This window comes from Sciurus carolinensis, chromosome 12, assembly GCF_902686445.1.
Source record: "Sciurus carolinensis chromosome 12, mSciCar1.2, whole genome shotgun sequence".
NCBI classification, from domain to species: Eukaryota; Metazoa; Chordata; class Mammalia; order Rodentia; family Sciuridae; genus Sciurus; species Sciurus carolinensis.
The window spans coordinates 598,503-624,204 of NC_062224.1; the positions used below are offsets into that span (position 1 = coordinate 598,503).

The 25,702-nt window shown below is 59.1% G+C and overlaps 1 protein-coding gene across 1 annotated transcript in view; it reads left to right on the forward strand.

Moving 5' to 3' along the window:
• The window catches only part of Galnt2 (polypeptide N-acetylgalactosaminyltransferase 2), an 84,186-nt gene that overhangs the window by 26,150 nt on the left and 32,334 nt on the right, over window positions 1–25,702 (forward strand). Inside the window, exon 2 of the mRNA XM_047520926.1 lies at window positions 22,409–22,502. Coding sequence (XP_047376882.1) covers window positions 22,409–22,502 — 94 coding nt within the window. The remainder of the gene's footprint in view (window positions 1–22,408; window positions 22,503–25,702) is intronic.

The following is a 25,702-nucleotide window of genomic DNA, read 5'->3' on the forward strand; positions in this document are numbered from 1 at the left end:
CCGTGGGTCCTCCTGAGGCTGCCCCCATGCACCCAGGTCCTTAGAGCTGGAAGGCGAGCCGCTGTTACCTCCGGGAGGGAGCAGTGCCAACCTGTCCCGCGCTGAGGGTGGGGTGCCCCTCTCCGAGGAGTCGGGCCAGGCTGGCGTCCTGGCTCACTGGCGTTGGTGTCTGGATGTGCGGTAGGGTCCCTGACACCCACGTTCTGTTGTCTGAGGTTCCACGCCTTCGGAACGCGGGTGCTGCAGCCCCTCGAGGTGTGTGTGGGCAGATCGTGGCCCGTGTCCTCCACAGCAAGGTGAGCGGCACGCTCTGGACCAGGGCTGTTGGCGTCATTTTGCGTGGATTGCTGAGCTTCGGTTTGTCTTTGTGACTGCTTTGTTGCAGGTGCTCCACCCCCACCCGTCCCCACTGTGCTGGTGCAGGACCTGTAGACTCTGCTGAGTGGGTTCTTGGGTCAGAGCCATAGAAGTTGCCAGACCTGGTTTCCCAGTAGAGGTTGTACCAGGAGCCTGGAGGCTCAAACCCCATGGTCAATGCCTCTGCCCCCTGTGGCAGGCTTGGCTTTATCGCTTGGGACTTGAGCCTCGGGCTGTCCTGAGCCTCCGTAATCTTTTGTGTCAGATGAGGGTGTGAGGGTGAGAAGATGCCCTGTGGCTGTGTGTTCGCCTCCTCCCTGCCCTCGGCAAGCCCAGCTGGCATCTGACTGGACGGCTGATCCAGGCAGGGAGCCAAGGCGTGTGGCTGAGCCTGGACGGGAGGTGGACTCGTGCTCCTCAGCACGGATCCTGGCATTTCAGAATTCCCGGGTCCAAAGTCGTGTCTGCAACTGACTCCCGACGGGAGCTCCACCAGGCATGTGACCTCTGCCTCCCGAGCCTGCAGCCTCGGCCTGAGGGGTCGTGCTGCTCCTCCTCACGAGGTGTGTTTTGGTGCTTCAGAGCTCGGGTGCCGCAGCCCCTCGAGGCAAGCATGGGCACGATTGCTGCCCGTGTCCTCCATGGCAAAGTGCGTGGCACTCGCTGGACCAAGGCTGTTGGCAAGAGCAGCGAGCTACTTCTCACACCAACAGAAGGCAGACCGCCCGCCACCCCCCTCACACCCATCTCCGTGGGGAGCCAGATGGCGCTCACTGAGCACGAGAGCACCAGCAGGCCTTGGCCCTGGACTCCATCGTGGGGCCTCAGGAAGGCCGGTCTGTTCTGCATGGCCAGAAGCTGCCAGAGGGCAGATGCACTTGCTGTGGGCAGGCCCAGAGAAGGGTGCGGCTGGGGGTTGTTGGCTGGGCAGTCATGAGAGAAGAGCACCTCTCTCAGTGGCGCAGGAGCCGTGCTTTTCACTTGGATCCTCCTGACTCCCTCCCCACAGGGCAGCAAGACCCACCTGGACAGACCCCGGGTGTCTCTTCTGAGCTTGGGCATGGGCATGGGCTGGATCTGCATCGCAGCGGATCAGCTGCATGTGCTGAGAGGAAGGAAAAAGAGGAGAGGAGGGAATTGGGCTTGGGAGTGATGTCTGTGTGGCCTTGTCCTGATCCCTCCGAGTCCTTTCCCTTCCTCTGCTGGCTGGTTTGTGACGTGCAGTAGGGCCACACCCCACCTGAGTGGGCCGTGCTCTGCTCGCAGGCCTCGCCCTGCTGGGGATGCCGGCACAGAGCTCAGTGGCTTGTCTGCTCTGAGACCCTGGCAGCACTCCCCTGGCCGAGCCTGTCTCCCTGTGGGCGTGGCGGGGTCAGAGCCGCAGGTCTGCGTCGGGAAGGCCACGCCGAGGCGGTGCCGTGTGGCTTGGACGTGTGGGTCCTGACCTCCCTGTTGACAGCCGTGAGCCATGCTGCCCTCGGCCTGGATGCGGAGACAGGTCTGGAGAGCTTCCTTTCCAAGTGGGGGAAGCCGGAGCTCATCAGAATCGCACAACCCAGATCCCAGTGCCCAGGGTCCCCTCTCGTCGAGCCCAGGGCCTGAGTGACGGCAGCTGCAGGTGGAAAGAGGGTGGATGTGGAGTGGCCGCCCTGAGTGCCCATGGACGAGACCCAGGTGCACAGGCAGCTCTTCCTCCTGAGGTTCCTTGGAACGGTGCAGTGCCAGCACCTCGCCAGGTGGTCCTGAGACGGGCTACACGCTCTCTGGGCTGCTGTCCGAGCCTTTCTTCCTACTCCCGTGCTGCCCGTGTCTCCAGGCTGGTGCCCCTTCCACCAAGAGTGAAGTGGTGGGAACGTGGCCCTGCTGCAGAGGGCAGTGAAGAGTAGGCTTTTCCCGTTTGTTCTGTTTTGTTGTTTTATTTTTTGTGGAATTCCAGGGGACGTGCCTGCAAAGTGTGAATCTCATGGCTTCAGAGTGGGGCCTGCCTTCTAAGGGAAGCGTGGTCTTCATCTTCTCTGCCTGTGACCTGGGGACCTCAGTCTTCTAAGGGAAGCATGGTCTTCATCTTCTCTGCCTGTGACCTGGGGACCTTAGTCTTCTAAGGGGAGCGTGGTCTTCGTCTTCTCTGCCTGTGACCTGAGGCCTCAGCCTTCTAAGGGGAGCGTGGTCTTCATCTTCTCTGCCTGTGACCTGAGGCCTCAGCCTTCTAAGGGAAGCGTGGTCTTCATCTTCTCTGCCTGTGACCTGAGGCCTCAGTCTTCTAAGGGAAGCATGGTCTTCGTCTTCTCTGCCTGTGACCTGAGGCCTCAGTCTTCTAAGGGAAGCATGGTCTTCGTCTTCTCTGCCTGTGACCTGAGACCTCAGCCTTCTAAGGGAAGCGTGGTCTTCATCTTCTCTGCCTGTGACCTGGGGACCTTAGTCTTCTAAGGGGAGCGTGGTCTTCGTCTTCTCTGCCTGTGACCTGAGACCTCAGCCTTCTAAGGGGAGCGTGGTCTTCGTCTTCTCTGCCTGTGACCTGGGGACCTTAGTCTTCTAAGGGGAGCGTGGTCTTCGTCTTCTCTGCCTGTGACCTGGGGACCTTAGTCTTCTAAGGGAAGCGTGGTCTTCGTCTTCTCTGCCTGTGACCTGGGGACCTTAGTCTTCTAAGGGGAGCGTGGTCTTCGTCTTCTCTGCCTGTGACCTGAGACCTCAGCCTTCTAAGGGAATCTTGGTCTTCGTCTTCTCTGCCTGTGACCTGAGACCTCAGCCTTCTAAGGGGAGCGTGGTCTTCATCTTCTCTGCCTGTGACCTGAGGCCTCAGCCTTCTAAGGGAATCTTGGTCTTCGTCTTCTCTGCCTGTGACCTGAGACCTCAGCCTTCTAAGGGAAGCATGGTCTTCGTCTTCTCTGCCTGTGACCTGAGACCTCAGTCTTCTAAGGGAAGCATGGTCTTCATCTTCTCTGCCTGTGACCTGAGGCCTCAGTCTTCTAAGGGAAGCATGGTCTTCGTCTTCTCTGCCTGTGACCTGAGACCTCAGCCTTCTAAGGGAAGCGTGGTCTTCATCTTCTCTGCCTGTGACCTGGGGACCTTAGTCTTCTAAGGGGAGCGTGGTCTTCGTCTTCTCTGCCTGTGACCTGGGGACCTTAGTCTTCTAAGGGGAGCGTGGTCTTCGTCTTCTCTGCCTGTGACCTGGGGACCTTAGTCTTCTAAGGGGAGCGTGGTCTTCGTCTTCTCTGCCTGTGACCTGGGGACCTTAGTCTTCTAAGGGGAGCGTGGTCTTCGTCTTCTCTGCCTGTGACCTGAGGCCTCAGCCTTCTAAGGGAAGCTTGGTCGTCTTCTTCTCTGCCTGTGACCTGGGGACCTCAGCATTCTAAGGGAAGCTTGGTCGTCTTCTTCTCTGCCTGTGACCTGAGGCCTCAGCCTTCTGGACATGTGGTTGTTTTGTGTTGTGGAAGTAACCTGCTGTCAGAGGTTCAGTGAGTTTCAGTCGCGGCTCACAGACTTGCAGAGTGGTGCAGTGCCCAGAAGGATGAATTGGTCCAGCTGAAGTTAGGCACTGGACAGCCACCCAGGCCAGAGTGGCTGGCTGCTATGCCTCCACATAGCCAGACAAGAATCTTCTGCTGGCCACGCTGCCCCAGCCCCGCCGCAGCGTCTCTGCTCCCCAGCCTCCCTTTCCTCACCCTGGGGTCAGCTTCCTAACTGCCAGCTCATCTCTGCCCCCAAGCAGCGGGGCTGGCCTCTGGTCTGCAGGAGGCAGGGGCAGCATGAAGGGACGGGCTTGGGCTTAGGGGACAGGTCACCCTGCTGTCTGTGCTCTGTAGCTGGATGGGCTCTGCCTGAGTGTGTGTGTACGTGAACAGCAGTGTGCCGGGAGAGCTGCTGGGGACTTGCGTTTGCTCTCGACTCTGCCCACCGTACACCGCCTCTTGGCCTCTGGGCAGGGTGCCCATCTGGCCGTGACTGCCCCCTGAGGGGATGGACCCGAGTGGCTGTGACCTCCCGCGTGAAGCTGAAGTTCGGCAAGGGAGTGTGTGGGCATGCTTGGAGAGCACCTGCCCCTGGGCCGGGGTTCCTGGCTGGCCCGCTTCTGTGGCTGTGCCAGGCGCTCCTCCCCCTGCTTCCCGCTGCCCCCTGCCTGACCTGCGCTGCTCAGTGGCAGCGAGCGCTGCAAGCGCAGCAGGAAAGCGATTCCAGCGTGGCGCCTCTCCACGCCAGTCACCGGGCCAGTGTGTGTGCAGGTCCCATCCTCATCTCCCAGGAATGCAGTTGGAAGCAGACGCGGCTTTCCCGGCCCTTCGTGGTGGCTCTGAAGAGCTCGTCCTTTCTCCTCTGGCTCAGGGCCGTCACTGGGATCGTCCCGCACTGTGGTGAACGCACGTGCTGGAGCAGAGCACGCCGACCAGAGCGTGCCGAGTGTGCGGGCCTCCCGAGGACTCCCAGGGCCTGCGCAGCCTGCCTGTCCCTTCTTTGTTGACTTTTGAAAGTTGTGCTGTGAGGTGCACGGATGGTGACGTTTGCCACCTCGCGCGTGTTTTGGTGTGCCGCTGTTGGCTCTGAGCACGTGCGCTGTGTCCACCCACAGCACTCTGCAGGCTCTCTGAGCACTGCTGCAGCTTGCGTAGCCCGGGTCAGCGTCCACATGCGGGGCGGGCCCTGTGCCTTCAGCTCCTTCCTGAGATGCTCTTCATGATTCTGCTGCTCGCTTGTGTCCTTGCTGGCCAGCTGCTGCTTGTCCTCCTGCCTGACCTGGGGGCGTACTGGGGAGGGCCGTTTCCCTGACCACCCGTGAGTCGTGCAGTTTGTGTTCATCTTAACACCGCGTCCTCTTCAAGTGACTGCACCAGGAAGTGCCACTCCCGTGGAGCTGCGGCGGCCGGCTAGGAGGCCCCGTGCCTTGCCAGTGACTGCTCAGAGCGGCAGCCTGCAGCTGGGTAGGCCCCTGTTGAAGTGCCGTGGAGTGGCTGGTGGGGAGCACACTTCCGGCTGGGCTGGGCTTGGCCTCCGGGGCCTCAGGAGCCTGCTTGTCCCTTCCTGACAGAGCCCTCCGAGTGCGGGGACCAGGTGCTGTGTCCCCATCACTGATGAGCAGAGCAGGGGCCTGCCTTTCTCTGGCTTGGACCTTGTGTCTGAACAGTGAGAGTAGAGAGACCGCGGGTTCCCTGGACAGGCGTCCTCACCTGGAGGTGCTGGTGTCTGAACAATGAGAGTAGAGAGACCGCGGGTTCCCTGGACAGGCGTCCTCACCTGGAGGTGCTGGTGTCTGAACAATGAGAGTAGAGAGACTGCGGGTTCCCTGGACAGGCGTCCTCACCTGGAGGTGCTGGCTGTGGGGCTGCAGGCAGCAGGCAGGGCAGGATGGCCATCGGCCTCGGCGGCAGCAGCGCACATGCTGCCTGCAGGTGCCCCATTCCGCACAGCCCGTGCCTGGTGTCCCTGGAGCCACGGTTGCTCTGTGGGGCTGCGTTGGGCACCGAGGGATGTGGAGAAGGGCGTTGGTCCCCAGCGCTCGGTCCTGTGGCTTAGCATGTTGTTCTCACCACCTGGTGAGCGTCAGGCCCACACACTGTCGATGTGGCCCCCAGGCCCCAGGTGCTCTGCTCACCCCCAGGATCTGTGCTGCACACAGGGTGGTGTCCTGGGATGTCCTGCTGAGCCCAGGGCCTCTGCCGTCTCCGGGGGCGTCTCGGAGCTCGCCTGTGGTGGCTCATCTTTGACCCCACGAGTCGAACCTGGCTCTGCAAGACCTCAGCTGCCAGCCAGATCCTACTCCTCAGAACAGCCCCTTCCAGGAGGCTGTGCTGCGCCTCAGCGCCTGGAGCTGCTTGTCCGCTGGTGCAGGGGTGTGGCTGGGGCGTGGACGGCGCTCTTCCGCCTTGATGCTGCTGGAATGAGTTGGGAGGCGCTGCCTTCTTGCCGGTTCCAGAGACCTGACCTGACGGCTGCTTCCTGGTACCTAGAGTGACTGCGACGAACGGTCCAGGCCAGGCTGCTTTTGAGAGCAAGCAGGGTAAACCGACGGTCCACGGGGATCCTCCTAGTTGACTAGGAGGACAAGCTGTGTCCTCCTTGTCCCTGTGAACAGAGCTGGCCGGCTCAGCTCCTCACCAGACCTCCACAGACGCAGGGTCACCCAGTGTGCTTGTGGCCGAAGCTCAGGACGGTCGGCCTCTGAGTGGGGGGCTCAGGTCCTCACCACAGCGGGGTTGTTGTGCCGCAGAGGCTGCCTCTGCCACCAGCTGCTGCGTGTCCGTTCCCCAGCGTGCTTCTCTGGGAGGAGGCAGGCGTGTTTTCAAGCAAACCCCGGGTGTTGTTTTCTTCTCGCTTTGCCTCAGAGAGAGCGCCACTAGCCTGTGTGGGTGTCCCCTCGCATGGCAGTGGGACGGCAGTGGTGAGAGACTGGGGTTTGAGACACTGTCCCCAGGATGGGGCGAGCTCCTGAGGAGGCAGCTGACATGGGGTGTGGCATGGGGGCAAGGGGTTGCTGAAGGAGGAGGGTCCTGGGGCCGTTCCCCAGGGTGGCCTCTGAGCCTGCTGTTGGTACTGGCCTAGGAGCCTGTCCTCGGCAACCCTCACATCTCCCCAGGCCTCCGGGAGAGGGCCTCCTGCGTCGCGCCCCTGCGTGTGTGGCCACGCCCAGGCTGGAGGCCCTGCAGGCAGAGGCCGAGGGGGCGCCTGTGCTGCTGCTGCAGGCCCTCCTGTTGGCTCGGGCACTCCCCACCTCCCCCCGGGCCCCGGGATGTTTTGAGGACAGCACCGTGGCCCTGTCTTAGGTCCCTGGGGCAGAGGCCCACGTCCCGCCTGGTCTAGGCTGCGAGCGGCCTTTGCTGGCCTGGGGTCCGGTGGCTCTCGCTCTCTGCAGTGGCTCTGTCTCTCTGTATGAGCTTTCATGTTCTGTCTGGGCTGGAAATGGTATTTTCCCGTCTTCCTGACCAGGAATCAAAAGGGTCTTTGTGTGAGTGCCCTTTGGAGCTGGACTGAAGGCTGCGGGTTGCTTCCCCATCACAAGTGCCGGGAGCGGGCGTCCAGGGACCTGCTGCCCTGTGGGTGGAGCATGTGTCTCCCCTCTCCAGGCCTTCCTGTCGCTACCCTCACATCCCCTTAGTGCACCCACAGGTCCTTTTTGGGGGGTGGGCTCCCTGCTGTCAGGGGCTGCCAGGTTTCAGAAGAGAGAGCTTGGAATATGCATTGTGTGATGAGTGATCAGGATCAGACCCCAGGGGTCCGTGTTCCCTGGTGGTGACATGTGGCCCATGTTGGAGGTGACCCCCGACTTGTCCATGTGAAGCAGCACTGTCTCCTTAAGCAGCAGGAAGTCCCTGTACCCTCTGCTCCCCAGGTGGCTTCTCCCAGAACTGCCTTCCCTGTGCTCCCGAGTGGTCTCTGGAAGAGATGGGGAGCCCTTCCTGTGGGGGTCTCTGAGACCTTCAGCGCTCAGGCTTTGCTTCTCTAACAAGCACAGACACCAGAGCCAGGCTGGGTGAAGTTCTTCCAGCTCTGAGCATGTGGGAGGTTGGGTCAGTATTCCAAACACCGTGCTCCAGCGCGCAGCACACGTGTCTAGGCCTTGTGAACTTGCTGTGTGCATGGGGGTCACGTGCACGTGTCTGCATCAGACTCCCTTTCACTGTGGGTTTGGCAAAACATCTGGAAGCTGTTGGGTCTCGCACATGGCTGGGAGGAGGCCAGGGAGACAGGCCGCTGGAGGCCAGTGCTCGTGTTAATGAGCAGTGAGGGTGGTGTGAGCCCGCTGCCCCTTGTGGGCAGCTCCCTCTCCGCGGCCGTCTGCCTGGGCAGGCCGCCCGTGCTTGTCCCTGGCTCTGGCTCCAAGCACACGCGTGTGGTGGTGATGGCAGTGTGTAGGCACCCTGCTCCTCCCTCGTGGGGTGTGCTGGAGAGTGAACCTGGCTGCGACACTGCATGCGAGAGGCAGGCCCTGGGGACTCGGGCATGTGGCCAGGGACCTTTTGGGCCACCATTTCGTCTGAGGACATAGTCTGAAGCTCCCGGCCTCTCAGCCCCACTTGCTCTCAGACTCCAGCCCGAGGCCTCTACTGTGGGTTTCCTTTGTCAGTCGCAGTGAGCCGAGTCCCTGGGGCCCACCCCATGGCAGCAAGAGGCAGAGGGCTCGTAATCCCGGCCTTGGGCACACTGACTGCGGTGAGGCCGGCTCCAGGAGCCTCACATTCATCCCTGGCCTGGAGTCTGGAACTGACACATTGATAAGAGCTGCTGGTGCCCAGCCCCTCCGAAACACTGCGATGTGCAGATGTGTCACGTGGCACTGTCCGCCTGGGTGGCTCTAAAATGGTTTCTCTTCCAACCATTGTTTGGGGAGAATAACAGGCCTCTGTGAGAGAGCTCCTGGGAGCTCTGAGGCCAGAATTCCACCCCTTCCTGCCACTGTGGGTGCTCTGTGGGGTTCAGTCCTTGGCTTGGTTTTGTTTGGTGTTAGGGATTGAACCCAGGGGCATTTTGTCCCTGAGCTATGTCCCCAGTTACGCAGTCTTGTCAGAACAAGCCGGGTATGCCCAAGGTGTGGAATGGAGACTTCACTCACCACAGTCCTCCACGTGGGGCCTTCTGACCTCCACACCGACTTCCTGAGGCTGCCTCAGAGCTCGGCTGCCAGCCTCTAGGACAAACAAACAGCAGTGGGAGGGACATGGAGTCTGCGGGGAGGCCCTGCACCCTTCTCCTGGTGGACACTGGCCCTTATGAGACAGCTGTGGGGAGGCACGAGCAAAGCGTCCCCGCAGGTGAGCAGATGCGACCAGCGGCAGCCCCAGCCCAGCGCCTGTTTGGGGGTGGAGTCTGCAGAGGCAGCCTAGCTAAGAGGAGGTCACTAGGGTGGGCTGTAGTCCACTGTCATTGGAGCCCTTGTAGAAAGGGGCTCAGACACACGGGAGTCAAGAAGAGACTGGGAGCTATGGCCACCTGCAGAAGAGCCTGTAGCAGGTTCTCTCATGACCTCTGAGGGGACGGCCCTGGACCTCACACCTCCAGAACCCAGACAGCAGGCCTCTGTTGTGTGGGCCCCAGTGGGTGGTCCTTTCACAGCAGCCCTGGCGGACATATGCCTCTGTCGGGCTGGACGTCACCATGTGGTAAGACTGGCCGAGGGCCTTCAGGGTTGGTGTTCGTGCTTGTGTCTGTGAACAGACCCTTTGGACACTGCAGGGCCTCTCCTGGTGGGCTTGGTCTGGGGCTGCTCCGCATGCACCAGGACCCACCCAGGTGGTGGGGTCCCTCACCAGTGTGGGCTGCAGCCTCACGGGCTACGCTCCTGGGTGCTTTGGCCCCTCCTGTGAGAGCATTGCCCCCATCCTCTGTTGAGCAGAAGTCCCAGGTTGGTTGTCACGAGCTCAGCCAGGCCTGTGGGTCCACTCCTCAGTGCTGGCTCTCCTGGGGCTCTGTCCAGCTTTCTGCAGTGGGCTTGGTCCTTGTCCTCTGCTGCTGACTCCCAGGAGTTGAGCTCTCCCGAGTCTTGTCTCTTACTCAGTCATGGCTTCGACTGGACTGTCCATGAATTGAAAACTGGAGTCCCCACTGCCAGAGCCCAGGACAGCAGAGGCAGGGCTGCCGTACTCAGTGATCAGGCTGAACGAGACCCGTGAGGCCTGAGGCTTTTGCTATTTGAAGACTGTTTCTAAGAGAGTGATTATAAGCCCTTCCCTGGGTTCCCCGTGAGCAGGGCAGACGCAGGAGCCTGTCGGTGATCAGGATGGACATCCTGATGTTGAGGGGGTGGTCACATGACTGAGCACCACCCACAGAGGGAGGGCAGCAGGGCCCGTGCACACCTGGACAGCTTCTAAGGCTCACGAGGCCAGGAGCAGGGCCAGGAGGACACATGCCTTGTGGTTCTGCTTGTGTGACATTCTGGGAAAGGCAGAACCATGGGAAAGGTGATCAGGTGCCACCAGGCCCGGGGCAGGGATATTGGGGGCTCTTGGTGCCTGTGGACTTGGTCCTCTTCTCACTTGGAGTGACAGGACAGTGTGCCGTTGTCCAAGCTCACAGCTGTGTGCCGAGGAGGGTGCACGTCCCTGGAAGTGATCAGACCTTGAACGTGGGGAAGAGAAGCAGAGCCCAGTCCAGGGGTGCGGACAGTGTGGTGCAACGAGCTGGCCACGGCAGCAGGTGGTGTGGAAGTCCAGTTCTGACTCTGGGAGGACTTCCAGGCAGCAACTGTGCAGGACTCCACAGCACCAGGCCTGCAGAGCCCAGACGGGAGGGGCAGCCTGGACAGTTCTGCTGAAGGATTCGAGGTGGACTCCAGCCCGGGCCAACATGCGTGGTCTTTTCTTAGAGATGGAGAGACTAAGGCATGGAGTAGGGTGAGACTGGGCCTTCTGCGGCCTCTGCCAAGCTGGGTGGGGAGGGCCTGTGCTCTGCAAAACACTCTCACTTGGGGAACCCTCTTTTCACCCGAGGTTCCACTTGGAGCCCGTCTTCATCAGGCACCCAGTGGCTGACTGGTGCCGTGGAGCTAGGACCCTGTGGGACCCAAGGCTTGGGCCTGTTCCTGTGTCCCAGTCATTTCTCCCTGTGGACCATCGAGGGGTATGCAGGGCGGCAGCCTCCTGGCCCTGTGTCCTCTCCCTCGGGAGCACTTGGGTTTGCCCTGCGGGGTAGCCTGGGAGCCAGCGGAGGAGGCTGAGAGAGAGGGCAGAGTGGATGAGCCAAGCAGCACCCAAGACCTGGGCCTCACCATGGCCCGTGTAGCCTGCAGATGTTCGCATAGGGCAGGGGCAGCTCTAGGGTCAGGCGAGGTTTCCACCCTGTGTTTGGATGAGGTGGAGCATGGTGGCTGACGGTGTCCAGGAGGGCACCTGCTGCACCTGGCTGCCAGCGCTCCTCTGCCCCTGCCTGGGGGCTGCCTGGGGGTGGCTGTGGCCCCTGCTCTTCACGTGGGGTGTCCTCTGCCTCTGGCCGAGCCTTTCTCTGGGATGCTTAAGGCCACAGGCTTGCTGTATAAGCACAGGCTGGCCCTGCCCCTCCACGTCCACCATTGCCTCGAATTTCTTCGAGGATGGAAGGAGATGCCCCTCGTGGGACCAGGGGTGGAGGGGAACTTTGCCTAGGTTTCCTGGTCCTCGTTTGGATTCTGCTTTGCATTTCCATGGTCTGAAGATGCCCAAGACTGAGGTCTGACCGAGGTCCAGGAAGCCTGGCTCTTTCCAGGGGATCAGGTTGCTGTGCTCCATGAGTGGCCACTGAAGACTGCACCCAGCATCTGGGACTCGGGGCAGTCCGTGCCCTCAGGGTGCCACGCTGCTCAGTGCCTTTGTGGTTCCTGCACAAGATGGGACCAGGAAGTACCGGTGTCTCTAGGCAGCCCGGTCCTCAGCCCTCAGGGCTGCACAGCCTCGACCTGGCCTTGGGTGGAGGGGGCCCAGCCTGGCACATGTCCCCTCACCTGGTGCCCTTCTCCCTGGGGCCCATCCCTGGGCAGCGTGGGGAAGGCGGCTCTTCCCCCCTGACTTCTGTGCTCACCCCATTGCCCAGTGTCCGCCTCTTCTCCTCTGAAGAGAGGGTGATGTGCTGTTGGGACCTCGAGGTTGGGGAAGGTCCTGTCCCTGTGCGGGGGACCACGAGGAGTGAAAGGTCCTGTGGCTGAGGCCAAGTCCCTCCCACTCACTGGCTGGTGGCCCCAGCCTGGTCCTGGGGAGCAGGGCGGAGTGTTAATCGGGAGTTTTCACCTAGTTCCAGGTTCTGGCCCTTGAGAGTGCCTCCTGGGTTCCTTGGGGCCTATCCTTCCTCTCGCAGGTGGTCTGCAGGTCAGGGTCAGTTTCTGCAGCCAGTTCTGACCTGGTGCAGAGGTGGTGAGTGAGAAACCTCCTATGGTATGGATGTGGCTGGACACGTGGCCCCCTGCCCTGAGCTCTGCATGTCTTCCTTGGCTCCACCCTCAGGTGCCCCCTGGGTCATCCTGTGTGTCCTCCTTGGCTGCACCCTCAGGTGCCCCTGGGTCATCCTGTGTGTCCTCCTTGGCTGCACCCTCAGGTGCCCCTGGGTCATCCTGTGTGTCCTCCTTGGCTGCACCCTCAGGTGCCCCCTGGGTCATCCTGTGTGTCCTCCTTGGTTCTGCCCTCAGGTGCCCTGGGTCATCCTGTGTGTCCTTCTTGGCTGCACCCTCAGGTGCCCTGGGTCATCCTGTGTGTCCTCCTTGATTCCGCCCTCAGGTGCCCTGGGTCATCCTGTGTGTCCTCCTTGGCTGCACCCTCAGGTGCCCTGGGTCATCCTGTGTGTCCTCCTTGGCTCCACCCTCAGGTGCCCTGGGTCATCCTGTGTGTCCTTCTTGGCTGCACCCTCAGGTGCCCTGGGTCATCCTGTGTGTCCTCCTTGGTTCCGCCCTCAGGTGCCCCTGGGCCATCCTGTGTGTCCTCCTTGGCTCCACCCTCAGGTGCCCTGGGTCATCCTGTGTGTCCTCCTTGGTTCCGCCCTCAGGTGCCCTGGGTCATCCTGTGTGTCCTCCTTGGCTGCACCCTCAGGTGCCCTGGGTCATCCTGTGTGTCCTCCTTGGCTGCACCCTCAGGTGCCCTGGGTCATCCTGTGTGTCCTTCTTGGCTCCGCCCTCAGGTGCCCTGGGTCATCCTGTGTGTCCTCCTTGGCTGCACCCTCAGGTGCCCTGGGTCATCCTGTGTGTCCTCCTTGGCTCCACCCTCAGGTGCCCTGGGTCATCCTGTGTGTCCTTCTTGGCTGCACCCTCAGGTGCCCTGGGTCATCCTGTGTGTCCTCCTTGGTTCCGCCCTCAGGTGCCCCTGGGCCATCCTGTGTGTCCTCCTTGGCTGCACCCTCAGGTGCCCTGGGTCATCCTGTGTGTCCTCCTTGGTTCCGCCCTCAGGTGCCCTGGGTCATCCTGTGTGTCCTCCTTGGCTGCACCCTCAGGTGCCCTGGGTCATCCTGTGTGTCCTCCTTGGCTGCACCCTCAGGTGCCCTGGGTCATCCTGTGTGTCCTTCTTGGCTCCGCCCTCAGGTGCCCTGGGTCATCCTGTGTGTCCTTCTTGGCTCCGCCCTCAGGTGCCCTGGGTCATCCTGTGTGTCCTCCTTGGCTGCACCCTCAGGTGCCCTGGGTCATCCTGTGTGTCCTTCTTGGCTGCACCCTCAGGTGCCCTGGGTCATCCTGTGTGTCCTCCTTGGTTCCGCCCTCAGGTGCCCTGGGTCATCCTGTGTGTCCTTCTTGGCTGCACCCTCAGGTGCCCTGTGTCATCCTGTGTGTCCTTCTTGGCTGCACCCTCAGGTGCCCCTGGGCCATCCTGTGTGTCCTTCTTGGCTCCCCCCTCAGGTGCCCTGGGTCATCCTGTGTGTCCTCCTTGGCTGCACCCTCAGGTGCCCTGTGTCATCCTGTGTGTCCTTCTTGGCTGCACCCTCAGGTGCCCTGGGTCATCCTGTGTGTCCTTCTTGGCTGCACCCTCAGGTGCCCTGGGTCATCCTGTGTGTCCTCCTTGACTGCATCTCAGGTGCCCTGGGTCATCCTGTGTGTCCTTCTTGGCTGCACCCTCAGGTGCCCTGGGTCATCCTGTGTGTCCTTCTTGGCTGCACCCTCAGGTGCCCTGGGTCATCCTGTGTGTCCTTCTTGGCTGCACCCTCAGGTGCCCTGGGTCATCCTGTGTGTCCTCCTTGATTCCGCCCTCAGGTGCCCTGGGTCATCCTGTGTGTCCTCCTTGGCTCCACCCTCAGGTGCCCTGGGTCATCCTGTGTGTCCTTCTTGGCTGCACCCTCAGGTGCCCTGGGTCATCCTGTGTGTCCTCCTTGGTTCCGCCCTCAGGTGCCCCTGGGCCATCCTGTGTGTCCTCCTTGGCTGCACCCTCAGGTGCCCTGGGTCATCCTGTGTGTCCTCCTTGGTTCCGCCCTCAGGTGCCCTGGGTCATCCTGTGTGTCCTCCTTGGCTGCACCCTCAGGTGCCCTGGGTCATCCTGTGTGTCCTCCTTGGCTGCACCCTCAGGTGCCCTGGGTCATCCTGTGTGTCCTTCTTGGCTCCGCCCTCAGGTGCCCTGGGTCATCCTGTGTGTCCTTCTTGGCTCCGCCCTCAGGTGCCCTGGGTCATCCTGTGTGTCCTTCTTGGCTGCACCCTCAGGTGCCCTGGGTCATCCTGTGTGTCCTCCTTGGTTCCGCCCTCAGGTGCCCTGGGTCATCCTGTGTGTCCTTCTTGGCTGCACCCTCAGGTGCCCTGTGTCATCCTGTGTGTCCTTCTTGGCTGCACCCTCAGGTGCCCCTGGGCCATCCTGTGTGTCCTCCTTGGCTGCACCCTCAGGTGCCCTGGGTCATCCTGTGTGTCCTCCTTGGCTGCACCCTCAGGTGCCCTGTGTCATCCTGTGTGTCCTTCTTGGCTGCACCCTCAGGTGCCCTGGGTCATCCTGTGTGTCCTTCTTGGCTCCGCCCTCAGATGCCCTGGGTCATCCTGTGTGTCCTCCTTGACTGCATCTCAGGTGCCCTGGGTCATCCTGTGTGTCCTTCTTGGCTGCACCCTCAGGTGCCCTGGGTCATCCTGTGTGTCCTTCTTGGCTGCACCCTCAGGTGCCCTGGGCCATCCTGTGTGTCCTTCTTGGCTCCGCCCTCAGGTGCCCTGGGTCATCCTGTGTGTCCTCCTTGGCTGCACCCTCAGGTGCCCTGGGTCATCCTGTGTGTCCTTCTTGGCTGCACCCTCAGGTGCCCTGGGTCATCCTGTGTGTCCTCCTTGGTTCCGCCCTCAGGTGCCCCTGGGCCATCCTGTGTGTCCTCCTTGGCTGCACCCTCAGGTGCCCTGGGTCATCCTGTGTGTCCTTCTTGGCTGCACCCTCAGGTGCCCTGGGTCATCCTGTGTGTCCTCCTTGGTTCCGCCCTCAGGTGCCCTGGGTCATCCTGTGTGTCCTCCTTGGTTCCGCCCTCAGGTGCCCTGGGTCATCCTGTGTGTCCTCCTTGGTTCCGCCCTCAGGTGCCCTGGGTCATCCTGTGTGTCCTCCTTGGCTCCACCCTCAGGTGCCCTTGTCATCCTGTGTGTCCTCCTTGGCTGCCCCCTCAGGTGCCCCTGGGCCATCCTGTGTGTCCTTCTTGGCTCCGCCCTCAGGTGCCCCTGGGTCATCCTGTATGTCCTCCTTGGCTCCACCCTCAGGTGCCCCTGGGTCATCCTGTGTTTCCTCCTTGGCTCCACCCTCAGGTGCCCCCTGGGTCATCCTGTGTGTCCTCCTTGGTTCTGCCCTCAGGTGCCCCCTGGGTCATCCTGTGTGTCCTTCTTGGCTGCACCCTCAGGTGCCCTGGGTCATCCTGTGTGTCCTCCTTGATTCCGCCCTCAGGTGCCCTGGGTCATCCTGTGTGTCCTTCTTGGCTGCACCCTCAGGTGCCCTGGGTCATCCTGTGTGTCCTCCTTGGCTCCACCCTCAGGTGCCCTGGGTCATCCTGTGTGTCCTTCTTGGCTCCGCCCTCAGGTGCCCTGGGTCATCCTGTGTGTCCTCCTTGGCTGCACCCTCAGGTGCCCTGGGTCATCCTGTGTGTCCTCCTTGACTGCACCTCAGTGCCCTGGGTCATCCTGTGTGTCCTCCTTGGTTCCGCCCTCTGGTGCCCCTGGGTCATCCTGTGTGTCCTCCTTGGCTGCACCCTCAGGTGCCCTGGGTCATCCTGTGTGTCCTTCTTGGCTGCACCCTCAGGTGCCCCTGGGTCATCCTGTGTGTCCTTCTTGGCTCCGCCCTCAGGTGCCCTGGGTCATCCTGTGTGTCCTTCTTGGCTGCACCCTCAGGTGCCCTGGGTCATCCTGTGTGTCCTCCTTGGTTCCACCCTCAGGTGCCCTGGGTCATCCTGTGTGTCCTCCTTGGTTCCACCCTCAGGTGCCCTGGGTCATCCTGTGTGTCCTTCTTGGTTCCACCCTCAGGTGCCCTGGGTCATCCTGTGTGTCCTCCTTGGCTCCACCCTCAGGTGCCCTGGGTCATCCTGTGTGTCCTTCTTGGCTCCGCCCTCAGGTGCCCTGGGTCATCCTGTGTGTCCTCCTTGGCTGCACCCTCAGGTGCCCTGGGTCATCCTGTGTGTCCTTCTTGGCTGCACCCTCAGGTGCCCTGGGTCATCCTGTGTGTCCTCCTTGGTTCCACCCTCAGGTGCCCTGGGTCATCCTGTGTGTCCTTCTTGGTTCCACCCTCAGGTGCCCTGGGTCATCCTGTGTGTCCTCCTTGGCTCCACCCTCAGGTGCCCTGGGTCATCCTGTGTGTCCTCCTTGGCTGCCCCCTCAGGTGCCCCTGGGTCATCCTGTGTGTCCTCCTTGGCTCCGCCCTCAGGTGCCCCTGGGTCATCCTGTGTGTCCTCCTTGGCTCCACCCTCAGGTGCCCTGGGTCATCCTGTGTGTCCTTCTTGGCTGCCCCCTCAGGTGCCCTGGGTCATCCTGTGTGTCCTTCTTGGCTCTGCCCTCAGGTGCCCCTGGGTCATCCTGTGTGTCCTCCTTGGTTCTGCCCTCAGGTGCCCCTGGGTCATCCTGTGTGTCCTCCTTGGTTCTGCCCTCAGGTGCCCCTGGGTCATCCTGTGTGTCCTTCTTGGCTTCGCCCTCAGGTGCCCTGGGTCATCCTGTGTGTCCTCCTTGGTTCCGCCCTCAGGTGCCCTGGGTCATCCTGTGTGTCCTCCTTGGCTGCACCCTCAGGTGCCCTGGGTCATCCTGTGTGTCCCCCTTTGCTGCACCCTCAGGTGCCCTGGGTCATCTATGTGTCCTTCTTGGCTCCGCCCTCAGGTGCCCCTGGGTCATCCTGTGTGTCCTTCTTGGCTGCACCCTCAGGTGCCCTGAGTCATCCTGTGTGTCCTTCTTGGCTCCGCCCTCAGGTGCCCTGGGTCATCCTGTGTGTCCTCCTTGGCTGCACCCTCAGGTTCCCTGAGTCATCCTGTGTGTCCTTCTTGGCTCCGCCCTCAGGTGCCCCTGGGTCATCCTGTGTGTCCTCCTTGGCTCCGCCCTCAGGTGCCCCTGGGTCATCCTGCTGTCCTGCTTGGCTCCGCCCTCAGGTGCCCCCTGCTGGTTCAGCCTCTCCCACCACTTTCATCTGCTTGGGGTCGTTATTTATTTATTAATTTTTTACTTTTTAAACATATTTTTTAGTTCATGGATCTGTATTCTGTTTATTTACATGTGGTGCTGAGACTCAAACCCAGTGCCTCACACATGCTACGCAAGCGCTCTACCACGGAGCCACACCCAGCCCCATGGTCTTCATTTTTAAGTATGAGCTTTTTGCGTGAACCTCGGGGAGCTCTTTTGCTGAGATACCTTAATTTTATGAAAACGCCCTGCTTTGTCAAGCTTGGTGATATGCACCCTTCCTGAAGGGACAGGATGTGCTGCAGCTGAAAGGAGGGTCGTGGTGGGAGGGGAAGACCCCCAGCCCCCAAGTCCCTCCTGAGGCTGACCAGCTGCCCCCGCGGTGGGGGCTCGGGAGTGGGCTGTCAGGAGCCGTCTTACTTGGACGCCTGGAGGGGACAGGTTGGGAGGCTGAGCTGCCACTGGAGGGGCACAGGCTCCCCAAAGCCCGCGGACAGTGGCGGCCCAAGAGTCAAGGGGTGCCGCCTTTTATGGGGGCAGCCTTTGCACCCTGTGCTTGTTCTTAGAGCTCCAGGTGACAGACCAGCTCTGTGCCTGGGCTGGGGGAGCAGAGGTGGCATGAGAGCCCACAGAAGAGTGGGACGACCCCGCCAGCCACACCAGCCACGCCACACCCTGCACCTTCATGCAGCCCTCCCACCATGTCGCAGTGCTGGGTTTGGCCCAGGTGGGCCACAGATGGGAACCCGTCCATCTCGAGGGACCCTTTTTCAGAGTTAGTCACACGTGTTGGTTGTTTGGTTGCTGGCTGCATACCCTGTTAAAAAGAGAAGGGGAAGATGGTGACCATGTGCCAGTGTGCACCCGGTCCCCCTGAGGTACCCCAGAGCCCCTCTGAAGGCCCTGGGCGAGCACCTGCCCAAAGAGCTGGAGGCGCCCGCATCCTTGGCCCTCTGGTCACTGGATCTTAGGAGCATCTTAGGAGGAGGCCGATTCACTCCTGCGACCTGCCCTTGAGTGAGCAGCACTCAGGAGGGTAGGGTCTTTGCTGCAGCTGGCGTCCACCTCTGGAGATGGGCTGGACACGTTACCTCTTTTTACAAGTCTATCAACCTGACCTTTTAAACACCTCGAGTGTCGTTGCACAGATTGGCTGTGCGTGTGCGTTGGCGTCCCCCGCAGTGGCGGAACCCGAGAAGAGCAGCGTGGAGGAGGAAGGTGCCGTGGCCACCGTGTCAGAGCTGCAGTCGGGGTCAGTGGGCTCCACGGCTTTGGCCCGCGTGGGCAGAGCCTTGTGGCAGAGAGTGGGGCCGGAGCAGAGCTCCTCGCCTCAGGGCAGCTGGAGGCAGGGAGGGCCTAGGGCTGGACAGAGCTGCCTGGCCGCCCACAGCCTCTCAGGAGGCCCCACCTCCCAGGAACTCCACCTCCTGGGACTGAGCCTTCTGCACAGGAGCCTTGGGGTGTCCCCGGTCCCCCAGGATTGTCATAGGAGCAGTCGGGGGTGGCAGTGGATGGACGGCCTGCCCGGGGTGTTTGTGGGCTCTGGCCTGTGAGCACACGGGCTGGTTGCTGAAGTGGTTCAACAGTGACACGCATTCAGCGGAGGGTCCAGGGCGGCCTGCTCCCTTGTCTCTAGCAGAGCTGGGGTGGCCCTCGAGCTGCACGCAGGGGCCCTGCAGCGGCTCGGTGCCCAGTGCTGATCTTGGTCACCGTCTGGCTCGTGTGCAGCAAGTCTCGCTGATGAGGGTCTGGGGCTGAGAACTCACCGTGGTGCTGGCGGTCTTCACACTGGTGGGCTCAGTCCAGTGGGTGTGCCCTGGACTTGCCCCGTGCCACTCAGCCCTGCCTGGCCCCGGCAGTGTGCTGCCTGCCTTGGGAGGCCTGGCCTCGCCTCTGCCTCAAGTGAGCTGCGTGGCGAGGACGTGCAGAGTGGCTCAGGAACATTCTAACATCCACCAGTGCCTGGACTCCCTGCCCCTGTGTGGGCTGCACCGGGCTGTGCGCTGGCTCCCCCGGACTTGCTATTTCTGAAAATAATGCCACTCAGCTGCCACTGCCATTTTATCTGCTCAGGAGGGTGCATCGGCTCCTGTGCCATGTGGTCATGGTGGTAGAGAAGCAGCTTGGGGGTGCCCCGTCTCTGTGGGACTTGGCTCTGCTGCGCTGACTTCCACTGGGTGCGCTGTAAGAGGGACGTGGGCAGGATGTGCACTTGAGCTGTGCAGAGGAGCCAGACGTGTGTCAGAGCTGCGCTAGCCCCCGCACGCGCGGGAAGGGGGAGGCCCCGTGCTTCTCTGCAGTGCCGCTTGCTCGGCAGCCCAGGGTCTTGGTCTTTCCACGGGTAGTGAGTGGATGTGTCCAGTGCTCCAGTCCTTGTGGCATGGTCATGCAGCCAACTGGAGCACCCCTGGCACCTTGTGCTCCTTGCCTGCCCCTCCCACAGCTCCTACTTGCAGGAGCTTATGTGACCATGCCTGGGCCCCTGGACAGGTGGTCATCAGTCACTTCCTCTTGGCCTGGCTCCTCAACTGGGGAGAGGGAGCTCCTAGGCACGAAGAGGTGGCTGAATTCCAACTCACACGGCATGTGGTACCCAGGGCCTCGGCGGCCTCCTCTGTGAAGTGGGGTGGCAGATGATGGTGGAGCGATGCGGGAAGAGGAGAGTTTGAGCCGTGCTTGGATGGAGCTTCCATGTGGGTGTGCGGCAGCCCCGCGTGGTCCTCCTGCTCCAGAGGGGTTGACTGACAGGCACAGTTCTGACCACGAGGCAGGACCAGATAGTCCTTTGGGAATGCTCCCTTAGAAATGTATGCTTAGGTTTTTGTTTTTGTATTTTGGTACCAGGGGATTGAACCCAGGGATGCTTAACCACTGAGCCATATCCCTAATACCTTTTATTTTTTATTTTGAGACAAAGTCTTCCTAAGTTGCTTAGGGCCTTGCTAAGTTGCTGAGGCTGGCTTTGAACTTGCAGGCCTCCTGCCTCAGCCTCCCAGGTTGCTGGGATTACAGTTGTGCACCGCTGTGCCCAGCTATTCTTGGGTTTTTGTGACATGCCCAGAATCTATGTCCTGTGACTTGGCTTCACTCGAGCACTGGCCTCCATCCCATCCTGACTTAGAAGGGGCCAGCTTCAGCTTATCACCAACTGTGCAACCTGGACAGATCGCCTGACCTCTCTGGTTCAGGAATCCTCCTGCAGGACAGGAACTGTGTGACACGGGTCTGTCATGGTGAGGATAGGCTGGCACACAGTGGGTATTTGCAAGTGGCCTTGTTGCTCCTGCTGGGTACTGTGTGCACCCTGTGTGCGTTAGGGTTCCGATGGGCATGGGGCAGGAGAAGGGAGGCTCCCATCCAGGGAGGAAGAAAATGTTTACTTTTTAAGAAAACAGGGATGGTTGAAGTAAAAATGTTGGTTTTGGGACTGCCACAGATGGTGACTTGATTCTAGAGTCACCAGCCCCAGGGGCAACCTTGACTTTCGATTTTTTAAATTTTATTTATTTTTATTTTTATAGACTGCATTTTGACTCATCGTACACAAATGGGGCACATCTTTTCCTTTCTATGGTTGTGCACGATGTAGTCACACCATTCATGGAATCGTACGTGTACACAGGGTGATGATGTTCGTCTTATTCCACTGCCTTCCTGTCCTCCGCCTTTAGATTTTATTCCATAGAAGGTTACATGGTTTGATCCGGTAGCCAATGTTATAGGAGGCTAGATGCCTGTGGGGGGAAATCACAAGATGCTACGAGCAAGCAGGAAATAAAAAGTGGTGCCTGCTCAAAGTCTGGGCCGGCCCTCTGGCAGGCCACACCCGGCAGGCGGGTTAGTGTTTGCTGCTCCCATTCACCTACATTGTTGCAAAATCATCATTGCCAGCATTCAGTTTCAAGTGTAAACAAATAATTTCACCAGTATCTTTTCGGAATCTTTGCAGCAAGAAAAATATTTTAAGTTGGAATGCAGACACCTTTTAATGCGTTTGTTACCATGTGGCCTAACTTAGGCAGGGCACTTGGAGCCTGAGAGGCCCTGTGCGTGCAGGGAGGGGTCGGGACCCCCGTGGGGAATGGTTCCTGTCCTGTGTCCTTTGCCCGCCCGACTTTGTGCAGAGGTGATGGGCCCGCTGTAGCACTCAGCTGCAGAAACCAGGGGAGGAAGGGCTGCCTGAGGAGGGTCCTGGGCGGCTTCCCTCTAGTGCCCCTGGAGCAGGAAGCAGGTCGTCCGCAGAGCAAGCTGCGTGTGGAGACAGTCTGCTGCCCATCTCACCGCACACTGAGACGCCAGCAGAGCTGTGCTGGCCTGGGAGTGTGGCGTACGTGCAGCAGGAAAGGACCGGCTGGGCTGTGGGACAGGTCCTGCCACGTTGCTTCCCGTGTGTGGACAGCAAGGGCCCAGGGGCTTCTGCCTGGGTGGTGGAGGCCCTCCTTGATGCACAGAAATCGGGTTGAAGAGGGTGGGTGCTGCGCTCGGTCTGTGGCTGTGGAACCCCCTTGGCTCCACTTAGCGCTGACAAATGAGAGCACGTTGTAGGCCCAGGTGGGTGAAGGAATGTGCAGAGCCGAGTCCACTCCGGCTGCACACTTGGGTTGAAGCCGCAGCACTGATCCTGGCCGTCTCCGCCAGCCCCAGGCCCCCTCCACGCCACCCCCAGCCAGCCCTGGGGCCCTGCCCACGCATCAGTCAGTGGGGTCAGCATGCTTCATGTAACTCCTGGCAGGGCTCCTGGCCCCTCAAGGAGGTGTCCACAAGTCACTGGGACGTTGAGCCACCATCTTCTCGTGACTCTGACCAACGTGGAGCTGATTATCCAATGCGCTTTGCCGGTCTCCCACGCCCTCGGAGCTCTGGGGTTCCAGCGCATCCTCCCACGGGTGTGTGGCCCAAGTGCAGGCACTCCCTGGGAGGGCTTCTCCTCCCCTTGGCCTCTCGGCAACCTGCGGGCTCTGAGGAGGGGGCCTCAGAGTGGGAGCCCTCCCTTGCTCACTGTCGGGACCCGGGGCATCACCAGGCATGCAGTGTGGAACTGATGGTTGAAGGCGTGCTCACTTGGTGTCTTTGTTCCCCCAGGAGGACTGGAACGAAATTGACCCCGTTAGAAAGAAAGACCTTCACCACAGCAACGGAGACGAGAAAGCACAGAGCGCGGAGACCCTCCCTCCAGGTATTGCACCAGGCCAGGCTGCTTCCTGCTTGGCCCCTGGGGGGGGAAAGGCAGCTCACGAGCCTGCTGGACCCTGTCCAGAGCACCAGCTTGCTGCTCCGGCCAGGCCACCAGCAGGGGGTATGATTAAAAGTTTATGAGGGGAAACTGAAATTTCTGAAAGAGAAACTAGAATAAAATAGAAAATACAGAATGATATGTCTTCATGAAACTTTAAAAAGTAGACTTTTCAGAGTATATTTAGGTTCATAGCAAAACTGGGGGGACAGTGCAGAGCTCCCACGTGCCCCACCCCCAGCTCCTCCATGTGCCGCCCTGCCCCAGAGTGGGCTTTTGCACCCCCTGGGACCCACGGGGACCTCTCTTGGCCAGTCCATGCTCTTGCTGGCTCCACCTGTGTTGTGCGTCGGTGGGTTTTGGCAAATGCATAGTGTTAAGCTGCCATCACTGTGGTGTCGCAGACCAGGTTCACTGCGTGTTCACCCCTCCTGCCCTGCCCTGGCACTTCGGATCCTGCTGCCCTCTCCCAGCCCTGCCTGTCCGGAGGTGACACAGCTGGGGGCCACAGGCTGCAGCCTCCTTGGGGGCTTCCTGCCCGGGGTGCTGTGCCTGTGAGGTGTCCCCGTGCCTTTCCCTGCTCCGCGCCTCTTTTAGCAGTAGATGCTGTCCCCTTGTCAGGGTGGACCGCAGCTGTCCACTCACCTGCTGAAGGACATCTTGGTGGCCTGCACAATTTGTCTGCTGTAGACATCCTGGTGCAGGTTTGGTGCAGGTATCGGCTTTTAGCTCATTTTAGCACCCCTGTGCAGACATGTGGTAGGAGTATGTTCCGATTTGTAGCAAGGGCCAGACTGTCCCATGGTAGCTGAGGAAGGACGGCTGTTGCCGCATGCCAGGCCCTCCCAGCATGCCCATCGCTGTTCAGGACTCTGGCCTCCGACAGGTGTGCAGTGGTGACCCCGTCCTGAGCTGTACTTCCCAATGACACTTTTGTCCTCTGTGTGCCTTCTGTGGGAAGGTGTTCCCATCTTGTGCTCAGGAGCAATTGGGCTTTTCATTTTCTTCTTAAGTTTTAAGAGTGCTTTGTGTGTTCTTTATCATGTTTTCCATAACTGTTATTCTCCCTGCCTGTGGCTTGCCTTCTCATCCTCTTGACGGTCTTTCCCAGAGCACACGTTGAGGAAGTCTCTCCTCTCCACTGGGTTCCCTTTGCTCCTTGGTCAAAGATCTGTTGACTCTTTGCCTGTGCGTTTCCTGGCTTCCTGTGCAGTGGAGCTGATGTGCTCTCCATTCTCTTGCCAGTACCACCCTGTCTTGGTTACGTGACTTTAGATTGAGTCTCCAGTTTGAGTCTGTCTTCTGACTTTTTCTTCTTGGATTTTTTGTTGTTTCATGTGGACTTTAGAATCTGTTTATTGGTATTCACAAAACAACTTGCTGAAATCTTGATTGAGACTGTGTTGAATCTGCAGATGAAGTTGGGAAAACTGAAATTTGATAATATCACATCTTGAATCCATGAGCATGGGAGCATTTCCGCATTTATTTATTCTATCTTTCCTCATAGTTTTATAGTTTTCTTCTTGTAGATCTCCTACATATTTCATTAGACTTAAGCCTAAGTATTTAATTTCCTGAGGTGCGAATATGAATGGTATTGTTTTTAATTTCAAAGTCTACTTGTTCATTGCTGATATAAAGGAAAGTGAGTGGCTTTGATTTTTAACTTTGTATCTTATACAATTTTGGTATAATTACTTACAGAAGGTTTTTGTTTTGTTTTGTTTTGTTTTTGTGGTGCTGGGGATTGAACCCAGGGCCTTGTGCTTGCAAGACAAGCACTCTACCAACTGAGCTACATCCCCAACCCCGGAAGTTTTTTTGATTCTTTAAGGTTTTCTAGATGGACAACCATGTCATCTGTGGGCAAAGGTAGTTTTACTTCTTCCTTCTCAGTCTCCATGCCTTTTATCTCTCTTGCTTCCGTATAGCTAGGACTTCAGTGCTGTGTTGAAAAAGAGCAGTCGAGGCAGACACGCCCTCGCTGGCCCTGCTCGCCCTCGCATGCTGTCGCTTGTGGGTTGTTGTGGGTGCTCTTTGTCAACTTGAGGAAGTGCTCCATTCTCAGTTTGCTGAGAGTCTATCATGAAGGCATGTTGAGTTTTGTCAAATGTTTTTTTGTATCTACTGATGTGATCATGCGATTGTGTTTTTAGCCATTTGATATGGATTACATTAATCCATTTCATTTGTCCAATGAAACTTGCTAGGTAACCAGGTAAATGCCACCTGATAGTGGTACACAATTCTTTCCATACCTTGTTGAATTTGATTCAGTAGGATTTTGTGGAGGATTTTTGAGTTTGTTTGTGAAAGCTATTATTCTGTAGTTTTCTTGTTATGTCTTCATCTGTTTTTTGCATTAGGCAAATTTTAGTCTCACAGGATGAGTTAGGACATATTGTCTCTGCTTCCATCTTCTGGAGACAATCATAGAGAACTACTAGAATTTCTTCATTGAGTGTTTGGTGGAACACATCAGTGAAAATGTCTGGAGCTGTTCTGGAAAGTCATTAATGATTGATCCAATTTCTGTTACAGATGCAGGCCTCTTCAGATTGTCTGTTTCTTGTCTGAATTTTGACAGCTTGTCTTTCAGAAAATTGGTCCATTTCATGTGGGTTATGAGATTTGTAGGGCACGAAATTATTTGGACTCTTCCTTTCATCATCTGTGGGGTCTGTGATGATGTCCCACTTCCATTTCTGTTGTTGACCATGTGTCTTCTATCTTTTTCACTTAGCCTGGCTAGATCTTGTTAATTCATTGATTTTTCTCTGTTGATTTCTTCTTCTCACTTGACTGATTTCTGTACTAGTTCTGTGTTTTGGTTTTTTGCTTTGTTTTGTTTCTCTTTTGGCACTCAGGGGCATTTGACCACTGAGCCACATCCCCAGCACTATTTTGTATTTTATTTAGAGACAGGGTCTGAGTTGCTTAGTGCCTCGCTTTTGCCGAGGCTGGCTTTGAACTTGTGATCCTCTTGCCTCAACCTCCCAAGCTGCTGGGATTACAGGTGTACTAATTCTTATTATTTCTTTTTTCCTCTTATTTTGGGCTCACACATCATCTCTTTGCAGTTTTTCAGGGCAAAAGCCTGAACCTTGGCTGTTTCTTCTCTGATATGATCCACGCTGCAG